This window comes from Ascaphus truei, chromosome 21, assembly GCF_040206685.1.
Source record: "Ascaphus truei isolate aAscTru1 chromosome 21, aAscTru1.hap1, whole genome shotgun sequence".
Lineage (NCBI taxonomy): Eukaryota > Metazoa > Chordata > Amphibia > Anura > Ascaphidae > Ascaphus > Ascaphus truei.
Genome location: NC_134503.1, coordinates 3,685,400 through 3,701,232, shown reverse-complemented (window position 1 = coordinate 3,701,232; position 15,833 = coordinate 3,685,400). Strand labels below are relative to the sequence as shown.

At 48.0% G+C, this 15,833-nt stretch overlaps 2 protein-coding genes across 2 annotated transcripts in view; one reads left to right on the top strand and one right to left on the bottom strand.

Moving 5' to 3' along the window:
* COL27A1 (collagen type XXVII alpha 1 chain) overlaps positions 1–15,833 on the bottom strand; it is a 263,084-nt gene that overhangs the window by 95,325 nt on the left and 151,926 nt on the right. The window contains 8 exon segments of the mRNA XM_075578501.1: positions 7,017–7,124; positions 7,366–7,419; positions 7,937–7,990; positions 9,502–9,555; positions 11,275–11,328; positions 13,175–13,228; positions 13,310–13,354; positions 13,648–13,692. Of these exon segments, the coding sequence (XP_075434616.1) occupies positions 7,017–7,124; positions 7,366–7,419; positions 7,937–7,990; positions 9,502–9,555; positions 11,275–11,328; positions 13,175–13,228; positions 13,310–13,354; positions 13,648–13,692 (468 nt within the window).
* RIBC1 (RIB43A domain with coiled-coils 1) overlaps positions 8,709–15,833 on the top strand; it is a 538,781-nt gene continuing 531,656 nt past the window's right edge. The window contains exon 1 of the mRNA XM_075578499.1: positions 8,709–8,716. The gene's annotated coding sequence lies outside the window, so the exon portion shown is untranslated. The remainder of the gene's footprint in view (positions 8,717–15,833) is intronic.

The window sequence follows — 15,833 nt, the reverse complement described above, 5'->3', positions numbered from 1 at the left end:
ATAATATATATTATCTGTAACTGTTACATAAGCCTATAATATATATTATCTGTAACTGTTACATACGCCTATAATATATATTATCTGTAACTGTTACATACGCCTATAATATATATTATCTGTAACTGTTACATACGCCTATAATATATATTATCTGTAACTGTTACATAAGCCTATAATATATATTATCTGTAACTGTTACATACGCCTATAATATATATTATCTGTAACTGTTACATACGCCTATAATATATATTATCTGTAACTGTTACATACGCCTATAATATATATTATCTGTAACTGTTACATACGCCTATAATATATATTATCTGTAACTGTTACATACGCCTATAATATATATTATCTGTAACTGTTACATACGCCTATAATATATATTATCTGTAACTGTTACATACGCCTATAATATATATTATCTGTAACTGTTACATACGCCTATAATATATATTATCTGTAACTGTTACATACGCCTATAATATATATTATCTGTAACTGTTACATACGCCTATAACATATATTATCTGTAACTGTTACATACGCCTATAACATATATTATCTGTAACTGTTACATACGCCTATAATATATATTATCTGTAACTGTTACATACACCTATAATATATATTATCTGTAACTGTTACATACGCCTCTAATATATATTATCTGTAACTGTTACATACACCTATAATATATATTATCTGTAACTGTTACATACGCCTATAATATATATTATCTGTAACTGTTACATACGCCTATAATATATATTATCTGTAACTGTTACATACACCTATAATATATATTATCTGTAACTGTTACATACGCCTATAATATATATTATCTGTAACTGTTACATACACCTATAATATATATTATCTGTAACTGTTACATACGCCTATAATATATATTATCTGTAACTGTTACATACACCTATAATATATATTATCTGTAACTGTTACACCTACAATATATATTATCTGTAACTGTTACATACGCCTATAATATATATTATCTGTAACTGTTACATACGCCTATAATATATATTATCTGTAACTGTTACATACGCCTATAATATATATTATCTGTAACTGTTACATACGCCTATAATATATATTATCTATAACTGTTACATACGCCTATAATATACATCTTCTCTAACTGTGCATGCAATGTCTTGTATATAATGTATACCCTGCTCATTAATGTAACTGTATTTGTAACCATGTATTATTTGTCATCTTAACTCTGTGCCCAGGACATACGTGAGAACAAGCGGTAACTCTCAGTGTATTACTTCCTGGTGACACATTGTATAAATACATACATACTACCAACTGCTCTTTTTAAAAAGAGGAAAAGAAACAGCAAAAAAGGATTGGAAGTGCATTCGTCAATATGATATTCTCTGCACTAACTCGTGTGCCTGCGTATTAAAGCTCCAATAAGATCATTGAGTCCGCGCTCGCTGGCCCGCGCTCCCAACACGCAGTCCTTGTGCATTGCGGCTCCCTGATGAAGTGAAGTTCACCCCCCGAAACGCGTTGGAAATGAATCGCACAGAACAGACCAGCTCTGAGTGAGGGGACCACAGGAGAGCGGGAGAATCTCGTACACGTGGCAGTGACATCCTCACGGAAGCGCGGAGACGCCACGCACAAAGACGGAGTGTTGAGAGCGCGGGGGCGAACAAGCATGGATACAAAGACCCTACGGAAACTTCAATACGCAGAAGAATCGAGTTTGTGCGGAGAATATCATTGTGAGTAAAGATCCTGCACTTTTGTGCTCTGCTTCTTCTTCTTTTCCTCTTTATATATCTATTAAAGAGCTCACCCCATGGAAAACAGCAGCAGAAGAACCAATGAAAGAGAAAGTCACTCGGATACATCCAGAATATTCTTCTTGGGTCTCTTAAAGAGGCGATCCCAGCAGGCGATTTTTGTTTTTTTTTAACATTTGATTGAAGCAGGGGGTCTCCGGAGCTGTACCCCCTTAATATCCTCTCCGGGGACCCCCTGCTTCTGGAGATACAGACCTTCGTAGTGGGAGCCGGTAGCAGGGTTCACATTATGGCTGATTTTCACAGCTCCGGCGCCATGCGAGCCAATGGGAAGCTGTGACGTCATAGGGGGACGCTTCCTATTGGCTCATTTGACCAGGGGGCTTTAAACTTTGCCGAGATACCGGGACCCCTTTCGGAGGTAAGTATCCCTGGCAGCAGGGGGTCCCCGGAGCTAAAATTAATGGGGGTTCAGCTCTCGAGCCCCCCCTGCTCCAAACCCATGTTAAAAAATAATAAATAGACAAAGCGCCTACATTTTTAAATAACTATATACAAATATATTTTATAATAACTATTGTCATGCGTGTGTTTATATACATGTGAATGTTTATGCATGATTACATGTATGTAGGAGAGACCCCTGGCGCAGCACAGGCTGATGTGGAAGGTATATGATTTCCTCTTGGCATGTTGGTGTGCATGGCCGCCTGGTGAGCCCACAAGTACGAGATCCAACCGGGTCTCGGGTAGAAGAGAAGAAACGAGACGAGCGCTCCAGAGGCAAGTATCAAACCGGTGTACTCCCCGCTACACAAGGTATCAGCCACTTGCAATCAGGTAGGTACAAGGAAGCATCGGGGATGGGGTAGCGATGGATTCGAACGTCCGTTATGGAAATACAGAAGAGGAGGGGGCGCCAGCCAATGCCCCCTAACCACCGTCAGACTCGCTGTCTGCCAACTGGCACTACTCCACGCGGGGGGACGTAATGATGCACAATGACGCAATCCCAAAAATGTTAACCAGCCTAGAACTTGTGGAAATTCTCCCGGTACCACTACTTACCCCACCCCCCAACCCCCCCACTGAGTTCACAGAGAACATGCATGTGAATGGCTGCGTGATAGAGGGGGTGGGGGGCATTACAAGGGGTCTCTGCTTGTGAGAAGAGATACAGATGGGACAGGGATGCTCCCAGCTGCTCTCCGGTCTTGTGCAATGTCAGTGCAGCTGCTGGGGTCTCTGATGTGTCGTTCAGATGTTGCGTGTCTGTCAGCAGTGTGATGGGTGGTGAAACGAAGCATTGTTGGAGCACTGTGGTCCATGGACAATCGGTGCTCCCTGAAGACCACACTCTCCTCGTGCACAATGATTCGGCTCATGTGTGAGATTAGAGTCGCACTGTATATACTGTATGAGGACACACTATCACTGCACTCTAAAGCTTCCTAGCCGGGACCGGTCGTTAGTTTCACTTAGTAATGCACAATGCCCACCCTACCACCGGTGACCCCTCCAAACATCAGGGGTTGTAGTTAAGAAGCTCACAGTACGGGTACTTTGCCGCACAGTAGGGATGATCTATTCTGGCGTTTTAGGAATGGATACGGGTCTGAGAGACGCACGGATTCCCACAAAGACCTGGCAGCCAGGTCGTTCGCAGTCTCGGCCGGGAATGGGGGTCCGTCCGGCCAAACCCAGAAGCTGAGCCTGACCAGAAGTCAGATGTCACTTCCGGCATTGGCCAGACGGGCCCCCCTTATTCTGCTGGGCCCATTAAGCAGAACTGGTAGAACCCGGGTTTAGGTCAAAGACTCTCCCCCACTCAACAAGCACTGGGCACTGCCCCCGCCCAACAAGTGCTCAGCACCCGCCTCGCTGAACAACAACCCCGGGCCTGGATGCACACGCCGGGAAAAATGCCGGTGGCGGACCTGCCTGGCAGAGACTTGTGGATGCTAGCAAAAGATATGGAGAACGTGTCACAACCTCTTACAGTCTCTGCATCCAGTATCTCCTCCCCAAACCCTCCTATTGAGTCACGTCCTGCCCCCCTCCCCCCACCCACCCACCTCCCCCCAAAGCACACGAAGACACTTGTGGAGCAATTCAATTAAAAACTCTGGCCTCCGCCTAATTTGTTTTGGGAGAGGTGCAAAGGGGAGGAGGGAGCTGTGAGCGTATGAGCGCACACAGAGGCAGGACCCTCCCCCGGACGCACTGCGCAGAATCGCAGAGAGAACTCTTCCCATTTTAACCCTTTGCAGATGTTTCTGTTTCTCTGCAGCGTCCGAAGTAGAGTGCAGAGTATACTTAAGGTCCCCGCATCTGCTTCCATCACTGGGGGGGAGGGGAGGGGGGAGAAGGGGTCTCCTGTTCCCCTATACTAGGAGGGGCCGACTCCAGTCGTGAAGGGCCACCAACAGGTCAGGCTGTAAAGATATCCCTGCTTCAGCACAGACGGTGCAGTCGAAGACTGGCCAACGCCAGTCCTCAAGAGCCACCAACAGGTCAGGTATTAAGGATATCCCTGCTTCAGCACAGGTGGCTCAATCAGTGGCTCAGTCAAAGACTGAGCCACTGATTAAGTCTCCTGTGCTGAAGCAGGGATATCTTTACAGCCTGACCTGTTGGTGGCTTTTGAGGACTGGAGTTGGCCAGTCTTCGACTGCACCGTCTGTGCTGAAGCAGGGATATCTTTACAGCCTGACCTGTTGGTGGCTTTTGAGGACTGGAGTTGCCAGTCTTCGACTGCACCGTCTGTGCTGAAGCAGGGATATCCTTACAGCCTGACCTGTTGGTGGCCCTTCACGACTGGAGTTGGCCGCTCCTGACCTATAGCATTAGTATTGTAAATATTTGTTAACTATCAATACTGATTAAATGTTAGTTTTGAACATCACTAATTACCTTGTGGAGTGCAGCGATTAACAAGCATTGCTCCCAATATGAGAGCAATAGCCTGCTATCAACCAGCTCCCTGTACCGGCTCCGTGTACCGGCTCCGTGTACCGGCTCCGTGTACCGGCTCCGTGTACCGGCTCCGTGTACCGGCTCCGTGTACCGGCTCCCTGTACCGGCTCCCTGTACCGGCTCCGTGTACCGGCTCCGTGTACCGGCTCAGTGTACCGGCTCAGTGTACCGGCTCCGTGTACCGGCTCCGTGTACCGGCTCCGTGTACCGGCTCCGTGTACCGGCTCCGTGTACCGGCTCCCTGTACCGGCTCCCTGTACCGGCTCCGTGTACCGGCTCCGTGTACCGGCTCAGTGTACCGGCTCCCTGTACCGGCTCCGTGTACCGGCTCCGTGTACCGGCTCCCTGTCCCGGCTCCCTGTCCCGGCTCCCTGTCCCGGCTCCCTGTCCCGGCTCCCTGTCCCGGCTCCCTGTCCCGGCTCCCTGTCCCGGCTCCCTGTACCGGCTCCGTGTACCGGCTCAGTGTACCGGCTCCCTGTACCGGCTCAGTGTACCGGCTCCCTGTACCGGCTCCGTGTACCGGCTCCGTGTACCGGCTCCCTGTACCGGCTCCGTGTACCGGCTCCCTGTACCAGCTCCCTGTACCGGCTCCCTCCCAGCTGCACCCCCATTTATCCGGAACACCCCGGCGGTCTGTGAGCGTTTCTCCTGCACTTGTAAATATTAATATCATACAGAAGAAAAAGGACCCAGTCTTGCAGCACTCAATCACTCGGAATGTTATGTTGTAAATTTAAAATATACTTTATTGATAACCTTGAATAAAAAATAGGGGGTTAAAACGTAATTAAATGATGATAAACAGCTCGTGACTGTATCCTATATACCCCACCTACGGTAAGGTGGGTAGGTGTAAATAGAATCCCTAATAAATATTGGGGATCAAGCGCTACGGATAGTAGCTACCTAAAAATATAGGAAAAAGGAGCCTCTGAGAGCCCACTTGAAGACACTCTCCTTGCGAGTGTATCCAGGCGTATGATACGTACTAAATTGATACACTGAGGATAGGTACAATATTTAGTATGGCATAATGTGCGCTTGGTTAGACCTATGTGATGTCTGTCCCTGATATAGATATGCGCTGTGTGAGCCAGGTCTATGGTGAGAACCTGTGTAGCCCCCACTATTGATCATAGGTGCAGGCTCATGGACATACTGCGTAGAAAGATACAGGATAGTATGGCATTGGCTAAGGCATAAAATAATCCTCTAGACACCTAAACTGTAGGTGAGGTAGGTTGTTGTTGACCAGGGTAAACCTTAACTCGTGTCAATATAGGTTGTCAGTGTTATCTGCTGTTGCTGCCCAATGGACGCTGTATAAGGAGCCAGATGCAGATACTAGGTATATATATGCAAATACCCTGACGTGAGCGTGATACTGTGCTGCGCACAAAGGGTGAATTATGGCATAAAGGCAACTTCCAACGTGTATGCAGCGGCACAGGAGGGTTAGCACTAATCAATGAATGTGATGTTGTAGGCTGTAACCCCCTGCATTGCTGTTCAGCAGATAAAGGGTTAATATATAATATAAAGCCAAATGTTCAGCTCAAAGGAGTGTGGTGTAAGGATGGTTGAACCAGGGTTTAGTAAGTGAAACCCATAAGCGCACCACCCTCCCTCTCAAAGATCAGATGACCTGTATCTGTAACCAAGTGGAGGAACTAACTAATAACGCACAGTCCCCTACATCAGCGCTGGTCCTGGTTATATCAGCGCTGATGTGCTCGAGGACTTGCCTGTCTGAAGGTGAGCAACTCAATAGCCCCTCTGGCTGGAGGATCCCGCGATAGTGTTGTATAGCGCGATCCCATGTAACATGCACAGGCAGGGAAGCTTAGGATGTACACAGACGCTGATGAATATCAGAATGCTGCTGCATTTTAAATAAATGAGCTTCCCGCGTGTGCAGGAGGTAAACTGCCGACGCGCGCGTTTCACGTAGTGAACGCTTCTTCAGGGCCCAGGGAGAGTACTTTCTCTGGTGATACTGATGGAGCACTGGAGCGGAAAGGGTGCTTTGATACCCTGATGCTCAGAGAGGCATATTGAAAATGACACCAAAATGGGGATTACTGAAATATATCTCGGAGAACGCCGCCGTGAGAAAGGATTCTCTGGGGGTTATTATCGTGGGGTATCAAGGCAAATGTTCTGACGGCGTCTCTGTTACCCTGCGCCAACTGCAGGGGCTTTGTAGGGCGAAAGACACAAGTGGCAGCAGGTACTTTTAATACTCACTCTGACACCTGTGATTCCAGGGTGACCAGGGGGTCCGTCTTTCCCTTTTAACCCTTCCGTGCCCTTATCTCCTTTTCCCCCCTCCGGGCCTGGCTCTCCCTTCTCCCCCTGTGGATAGAGGAGGGTACGAGGATGTCACGAAGCATATAACATAGGGCCACATACTCAGTACTGTACTAGGCATTCTTCTGCCACCAGACAGCGTCCTCTTGATTCAAGTCATTGAGTTGTGAGAAGTCTTCCAGTCCGGTGTCACACGGCAGAACGATTCCTAGTAACTATGAGCCCTAACCTCCTCGTCACGCCACCTCCCCCCCCCCCCCCCCCGCACACCCGCGCTCCTACTTACCTTCATGCCATCAGGGCCCATCATGCCAGTGTCCCCCTCCAGTCCGATCTCTCCCTGCAAAGAGCGCAGGGTATTAGCAGCGCTGGCAATGTACATGCTACACGCACACAGCTGTGTCTACAGCACAGTGGCGGCTTTCTGCCTTTTTGTACCAACGGTTATATTTGTCATCGGTTGTGATAACTTTTAATGAAACAACAGAAGGGACTTTATAGTGTGTACAGAGCCTCATGGGTCTCTTCTTCATATGTACAGAGCATTCTAAACCTCACAGGTCTCTTCTTCGTATGTACACATGAATTACATCTGTTTTGAACTCTTGTGGGTCCTCTACAAGGTGGCGAATCTGCATGATGAATCTCCTCCTCTCCAGGACCCTTATGGGTTCTAGAACTTTGCTCACCATTATGACCTGCAAACCCCGATACTGTCCCAACACCCACCCAGCTGCCATGGGGAACCTTCAAACCCGCAAACCCGCTCCGCTCAGTAAGGGAGAGGGCTGCAGCTGCACATTTGCCCTTGCGTGACAAATCCAGACACATATCTAAGCGGATCGGGGAATACTCACCCTCTGGCCGATCAGTCCTTGTTCTCCGGGGATCCCCAGTGGGCCGATGTCTCCCTGTGGAGAGGAACACAGAGGGGGCGTTTCGTGCCATGGTTGCCAATGGCTGGGAGTTTAAGAACTAGAAAAATGTCCTTACAATGTGGATCTAGTTGACAGGTGTAATACAGGCGGGCGTGTGCACAGGGCAGCTCACACTTCTTATAGAAAGCATACTTTCTTCCTGTACTTGTGCCATCGCTATTTTTTAACATTGGTATCTAAAGAAAAATGAACCAAAATTCCCTGATATAGAAGGCTGAGAAGAAGCTCAGGAGAAGCAGCTGTGTCCCACACAGCAAGCCCCCGCTCTCATGCTAAGGAGATCATTGAAACTCTCGGCACGCAGAGAGTGAATCTGCGTGTGCAGCCGGGGCCAGAACTCCTCCCCTGTCCGGCTGAGATCAGAAAGCGTCGCGCTGTCAGACGCGGAGAGGAGCCAGCTACTGTGAGCCTGGCATTTCCCAGCGGCAAGGCCGCGCACATCAATGGGGTTTTGTTCCCAGAGAAAAGGGGCAGGAGGGGAGGCTTACATTTCACCCCTGACACATAATGGGAACAGTAGCTCCTGTGATAAGGGGGAGAAGGGTTTTGCCAAAAACAATGAGGGTGGAAAATAAAATACAGAGTAACAGAGGGGGAAAAGCGTGTGATCCTGAAGAGCGAGGCGTACAAGACAGAGAGCTGCCGGAACCAGCCAAATACACAGGGTGACATTAAAACACAAATGTCTTTGGGACAAGCCCAGAATATCCAAGCTGGCTTAAAGAGACCTCAATGTTATTTTCTCTTCGTTTTGTCTTAGAAATCACACACAAAGCCATTAACCATCGATACGCTGACCATCGATGTGACAAGGTCCCGGTTTCACCCTGTCTGGGGAGTGGCGTTAGGGAGGTGCTAAGCGAGCCCCGTATTATAATGATATGTACCCCAATCCTGTCCCTTATCTTCCCAAATCTGCACCAAACACCTCCCTCCATCCGACGCAGGCGCAGGAAGAGTAGGAGAGGCTCGCTGTGCGTCCCGCGCCGGGCACAGTAACCCCGTTAAGAAATATATATCGGGATGAGATTTATCGCAATAGGATACAAGACGCCATGAACTATTTTAATTGAAAACATTCAAATGTTCTAAGGGTGCGTCCGGCATTTAGTGGGTATTTAGGGGAAGGGACGGAGGTTACCCGCGGGGCAGGGGGATTGTGTGGGAGGGGCGGGTGCTGCGTGCCCACGGGTGCGCCAGCTCTGCCTCTTTGGAAGATGCGGGATTGTAACATTTACTGACTGATGGCACTGCCACCATTACCAGGTTAGTACCCATCTTATCGGTATGTTGCCCAACTCTTGCCAGAGTAACACTTTCTTGCCTTGGTATAAACAGCTCCTTAGAGTATCAATAGTAAAGAAATACTTAAGATACTTAAAGAGTATCAATAAACATTAAAACCAACATTTTGGCCGAGGATGACGGGGGCTGTGTGCGCTCCTCTGCGCGCACACAGCAATCCCTCCTGCAAAGTCTCTCACCTTCATCCCGGGTTCGCCTGGGGGTCCCGGCTCCCCTTTCTCCCCTGGAGGTCCCTGCAACAAAAGCAGCTAGTTACAAGACGGGAAAGGATGGAGTCCGGTCATATCAACACCTCCGCTGCTGCCAGAGAGGCCTGGAGTCCATGTATACCAGGGGATGGGCAACTCCAGTCGTCCAGACCTTCCAGCAGGTCAGGTGTTCAGGATATCCCTGCTTCAGCACAGGTGGCTCAATCAGTGGCTCAGTTGCAGACTGGTCAACTCAAGCCCTCAAGTGCCACCAACAGGTCAGGTGTTCAGGATATCCCTGCTTCAGCACAGGTGGCTCAATCAGTGGCTCAGTCTTCGACTGAGCCACTGATTGAGCCACCTGCGCTGAAGCAGGGATATCCTTCATTCCTGACCTGTTGGTGGCCCTTGAGGGCTGCAGTTGCCCTGCCCTGATTTAGACATTACAGCCACATGTGCCTATTGCTTCTTTGGTGCCGATCCGTGTGAACTCTCCCGGGTTTCTCTGGAGGTGGTTCCTAGCTGTGCCGGGCCCTCATTGCTACACTTGTGGCAGACTGGCCACCTGTATACCCAGCCATGGAAAGCTCGGTTACCAGGGAAACGCCCCCGTTACAATGTATCACGGGGGAGCGGCTTTCTGGTAGAAGCATGGTAGAGTTTGATGGTACATGAGAGCATCTTAAAACAGGACCATTTGGGCATCATCCCCCCCCCCCTGCAAAAAGGAATCACCCCTCCCAGCGACTGGATTGGGTAACAACAACGCTGCTAGGCAATGCTGGGAAGCCGTCTTCTCATTACTCAGGGACATGTAAGCACCGGTCATCTAAATGGGGCGTGCATCTTCCTGAGCGTGTCGAAGACTACTTCACAGCATCCGAAGGGGATCATTCTATATACGTGGAAGTGGCCGCTTGTGACGTTGTTTGGCCCCAGATTCCGATCTACTTTAACGGGGATTTATGGACACAAACGGCTCAACTACATCCGTCCCGCTCAGTCCCCTGGGCTCGTGTCCTATCTTTCTTCTAGTGATAATGAGGACGTAGGGGAAAAAATACCAAATGTACAGCAACTGATATCCAAAGTCAGAATTTCATTGCCAACCCGAAAGTGCTTGTAGGGCCTTGTATCCAAATCAGAATACAGCAATGAGCAGCCATATTTCCATAAAGTAATATATATATATGTGTGTTTAAATATATGGATATATATATATTAATATATATATATATATATATATATATATAAATAAAGACTTTGAAGATCACCCAATCACAGTATAATGGGGAAGCCATAGAACCATACAGCATGGAAACCAAGAGAGACCCCGATACATGGGACCACCTTAACGCAGTGAAGTACTTGTACTTTTGAAAAGAAAATCTATAAATGAAGTAAATAGTTTGGTATATTGGATGTGCATTTGGGCGTCTCTTTTTCCTGTTGTATATTGGGGATCACTTGCCCAGTGCTACCGAGTATAGAAATATACAGCATAACAGTGTGGATTTGTGATTTTGAGCTTGCTGTGACTGTGTATTTGTAACCGCACAGCCGGCGATGTGAGGAAATGTGTGTGTGTGTGTGTGTGTGTGTGTGTATCTTTGCAACGGTAGTCCCCATGAAACACCGTCACTCTCAGAGGCGCGCTGGAAGTGCTCAGCGTGGGACGAGGACCCATGGCACGGCCAATGTCATTTCCAAGGTCAAACTGTTTTTTTTTTTAGGAATATTACTGAACGTGTCAAATGTTTCTACCTTGTGCCCAATTTCGCCCAAAGCTCCGACAGGTCCTTGTGGTCCCAGAGGCCCCTGCAAGAGAAAGCAAATATTGCTTATAGGATTTGTTAGTGCTTCATAAAGAGCAGTTTGCGTGATAGAATTAATGGATTGAATGCGCTCATTCCATGCAAAGTGTTGTAATGCCATATGTCTTCTAGACTGTCAACCATCTATTTGACGTGTTCTAGACAGTCAACCTTCTATGTGATGTCTTCCAGACAGTCAGCCTTCTATGTGATGTGTTTTAGAAAGTCAGCCTTCTATGTGATGTCTTCTAGACAGTCAACTTTCTATGTGATGTCTTCTAGACAGTCAACCTTCTATGTGACGTGTTCTAGAAAGTCAGCCTTCTATGTGATGTGTTCTAGACAGTCAACCTTCTATGTGATGTGTTCTAGAAAGTCAGCCTTCTATGTGATGTGCTCTAGACAGTCAACCTCTTATGGGATGTGTTCTAGACAGTGAATCCTCTATGTGACATGTTCTAGACAGTCAACCTGTTATGGGTTGTGTTCTAGACAGTGAACCATCTATGTGACGTGTTCTAGACAGTCAGCCTTCTATGTGATGTCTTCTAGAAAGTCAGCCTTCTATGTGATGTCTTCTAGACAGTCAACCTTCTATGTGACGTGTTCTTGAAAGTCAGCCTTCTATGTGATGTGTTCTAGACAGTCAACCTCTTATGGGATGTGTTCTAGACAGTGAATCCTCTATGTGACGTGTTCTAGACAGTCAACCTCTTATGGGTTGTGTTCTAGACAGTGAACCATCTATGTGACGTGTTCTAGACAGTCAGCCTTCTATGTGATGTCTTCTAGAAAGTCAGCCTTCTATGTGATGTGTTCTAGACAGTCAGCCTTCTATGTGATGTCTTCTAGAAAGTCAGCCTTCTATGTGATGTGTTCTAGACAGTCAGCCTTCTATGTGATGTCTTCTAGAAAGTCAGCCTTCTATGTGATGTGTTCTAGACAGTCAGCCTTCTATGTGATGTGTTCTAGACAGCCAGCCTTCTATGTGATGTGTTCTAGACAGTCAGCCTTCTATGTGATGTGATCTAGACAGTGAACCATCTATGTGACGTGTTCTAGACAGTCAACCTCTTATGGGATGTGTTCTAGACAGTCAACCTTCTATGTGACGTGTTCTAGAAAGTCAGCCTTCTAAGTGATGTCTTCCAGACAGTCAGCCTTCTATGTGATGTGTTCTAGACAGTCAGCCTTCTATGTGATGTGTTCTAGACAGTGAACCATCTATGTGACGTGTTCTAGACAGTCAACCTCTTATGGGATGTGTTCTAGACAGTGAACCATCTATGTGACGTGTTCTAGACAGTCAACCTTTTATGGGATGTGTTCTAGACAGTGAACCATCTATGCGACGTGTTCTAGACAGTCAACCTTTTATGGGATGTGTTCTATAACATTAAGCTTCCAACAGGATGTTTTCTAGAATGCAAACCTTCCATGTTACGTGTTCTACAATGCACACATTACATGTTACGTGTTCTACAATGCAAACCTTCCATGTTACGTGTTCTACAATGCACACATTACATGTTACGTGTTCTACAATGCACACATTCCATGTTACGTGTTCTACAATGTACACATTACATGTTACGTGTTCTACAATGCACACATTACATGTGGCCTCTTAATCGTACTTTATGTGGGTGCCATGTCCTTACAGCCGGTGTTTAGTTACAGATGGTGAGAGATAGTGATAAAAAGGAGACGACAGGTATGAGCGAGCCACTCTGCGAGAGGATAAAACCATGGAGCGGAATAACAGTGCGCAAAGACACTACTAGAGAGAGACAGAATGGGTGACATGATGGCGTGTTGTGGGAGAATAGGTTTGGCTGGTTGATACTTGCCGGATTTCCTGGGATTCCCTTATCCCCAGGTGGCCCAGAGGATCCTGGGATTCCCTGTAAGAATAAGAAAGTCAGCTCTGTCTGTGTCCCCCACTCCTCTAACTACGAGGCCTTCAAAAATGTGCTGGGACTTACTGGAAACCCCCGTGGCCCGGCCAGCCCTCGGTCTCCCACCTTGCCCTGCACACAGAAAGAACAAGAGCTGTTAAATAGCACGGAGGGACCAGCGGGGTGTTCTTCCATCGCAGAGGGTGGGAATTATAGTCTAAGTGCTAAGTCGGAGGATCAGTGAGCAGCTTCTGCCAAGGACCAGTTCTGATCCGCGAGGCTTGGGGACCGGTCCCTTCTCCTAACTCTACCACCAGGGTGTGGAGAACGGCGATATGTTTTAATACAGAGCTCCATTATCCAGACATGCAAGCAATGGCAGATATGAATCACTGGGCCAAAGAGCTTACAATCTGTTTACATACCTGTTGCCCGCTCAGACCTTGCTTGCCCTGAATCCCATGAGCGCCCTGTAAATGAGACATCCCGTCAGCTGGTGTCACCGATGGCAGAAGATCGGCGCTGAGGCCTGTAGACTAGTGGAGCATGTTACAGTTCTGCCTCAATGTGGCGAAGACGTTCTTAGTAACACTCAGGTCAGGTTTTCAGGATACCCCAGCTTCAGCACAGGTGGCCAATTGGTCCTTGCTTCAGCACAGATTACTCAATCGAAGATTGAGCCACCTGTGCTGAAGCAGGGGTATCCTGCAAACCTGCCCTGTCGGTAGCTCTTGATCGCTGACAATTGATAGCAATGCATTTCCTAATTCTCTGGCTGTTCCCACGGGCAGCGCTGACTATGACAGCAGACACAGGGCATGTGAGGGCCTCTCGGCAAACGCAGCACGGGGCAGCTTTAGTCCATCTGCCTGAAGGCATCACCCAGTCTGTCTGCGGGCGGCTTAGCAAGTCCATGACAAAGAATAACACCTCCATGGGAACAGGAAGCCGGGAGATGTTCCCCCTCCCTGTACACACACACCCCCTCCCAAACCGCAGCCCGGAGAATTTGCCCCGTCACGGATAACGCAGGCCTGTGACATCCCTCCCAGGCTGGAATGTTACATTTAATGCGGCACCTGGGAAGAAAATACCTCGTCCTCACCAGGACAGTGACGGGTCGGGGTTCTCCGGGCACGACACATCGAGGGGGAGAAACGGAACCATTCGGGGAATGCTCCTTTCTGCACCCAACAGGTGCCCTATATACCCAATACTGTCCTTTATAGGGTCAGTGGGACAAGGCGTACAATCCAATGTCTTCTATATAGGATCTCTATAAGGAGATTCCCATAACCATATTCCCATCAAGAAGACGTATAGTAAGAAGCCAACCTCTGGTTATAAATAGAATTAAATCCCAATAAAAGGTACGTGTCCTGAAGCAGCTTCCATGCCTTTTATTTATTCTTGTTCTCTCAAACACATTGAAAGCTGTTTTTTTTGTGGGTCACAATTAAGAATTAATTAAGTTTTAATTAAGTTTTAATTAAGTTTCATTCCCAATTAAGTTTAATTCCCTCCATAAAACGAGGGCAAGTGATGCATGACAATAAGGCGAAGCAGAAGGTGTTACAGCAGGGGGCGCCCAACTTCAGTACTCAAAGGCCACCGGCAGGGCAGGCATTAGGGATATCCCTGCTTCAGCACAGGTGGCTCAATCAGTGGCTCAGTCTTCAACTGAGCCACCTGTGCTGAAGTAGGGATATCCTGAAAACCTGACCTGTTGGTTGCCCTTTGAGGACTGGGGATAGTCGCCCCGTGTTACAGCATCTGAGACGAGAAAAAAAACGGCCGTTATTGCTGCAGAAAAGCGGTAAATAAAGGTGCAGAACGGGTCTCGGGTCTCTGTGACAGTTCTATAATATAAGGGAGCAGGAAGTCCAGAGCGTCGTCCAGGAGTAATCTGACCTGTGACCTCGTTCTGCACATCCATGCGCTGGGTTTCTGATATCCGGCATTCCCGCGTGTAATTCTACGCACGGACGCAGGGTCAGATATATCCGGCATTCCCGCGTGTAATTCTACGCACGGACGCAGGGTCAGATATATCCGGCATTCCCGCGTGTAATTCTACACACGGACGTAGGGACAGATATATCCGGCATTACCGCGTGTAATTCTACGCACGGACGCAGGGACAGATATATCCGGCATTCCCGCGTTTAATTCTACGCACGGACGCAGGGTCAGATATATCCGGCATTCCCGCGTGTAATTCTATACACGGACGCCAGGGACAGATATATCCGGCGTTCCCGCGTGTAATTCTACGCACGGACGGCGGGGACAGATATATCCGGCATTCCCGCGTGTAATTCTACGCACAGACGCAGGGTCAGATATATCCGGCATTCCCGCGTGTAATTCTCCGCACGGACGCAGGGACAGATATATCCAGCATTCCCGCGTGTAATTCTACGCACGGACGCAGGGTCAGATATATCCAGCATTCCCGCGTGTAATTCTACGCACGGACGTCAGGGACAGATATATCCGGCATTCCCGCGTGTAATTCTACACACGGACGCAGGGTCAGATATATCCGGCATTCCCGCGTGTAATTCTACGCACGGACGCAGGGTCAGATATATCCGGCATTCCCGCGTGT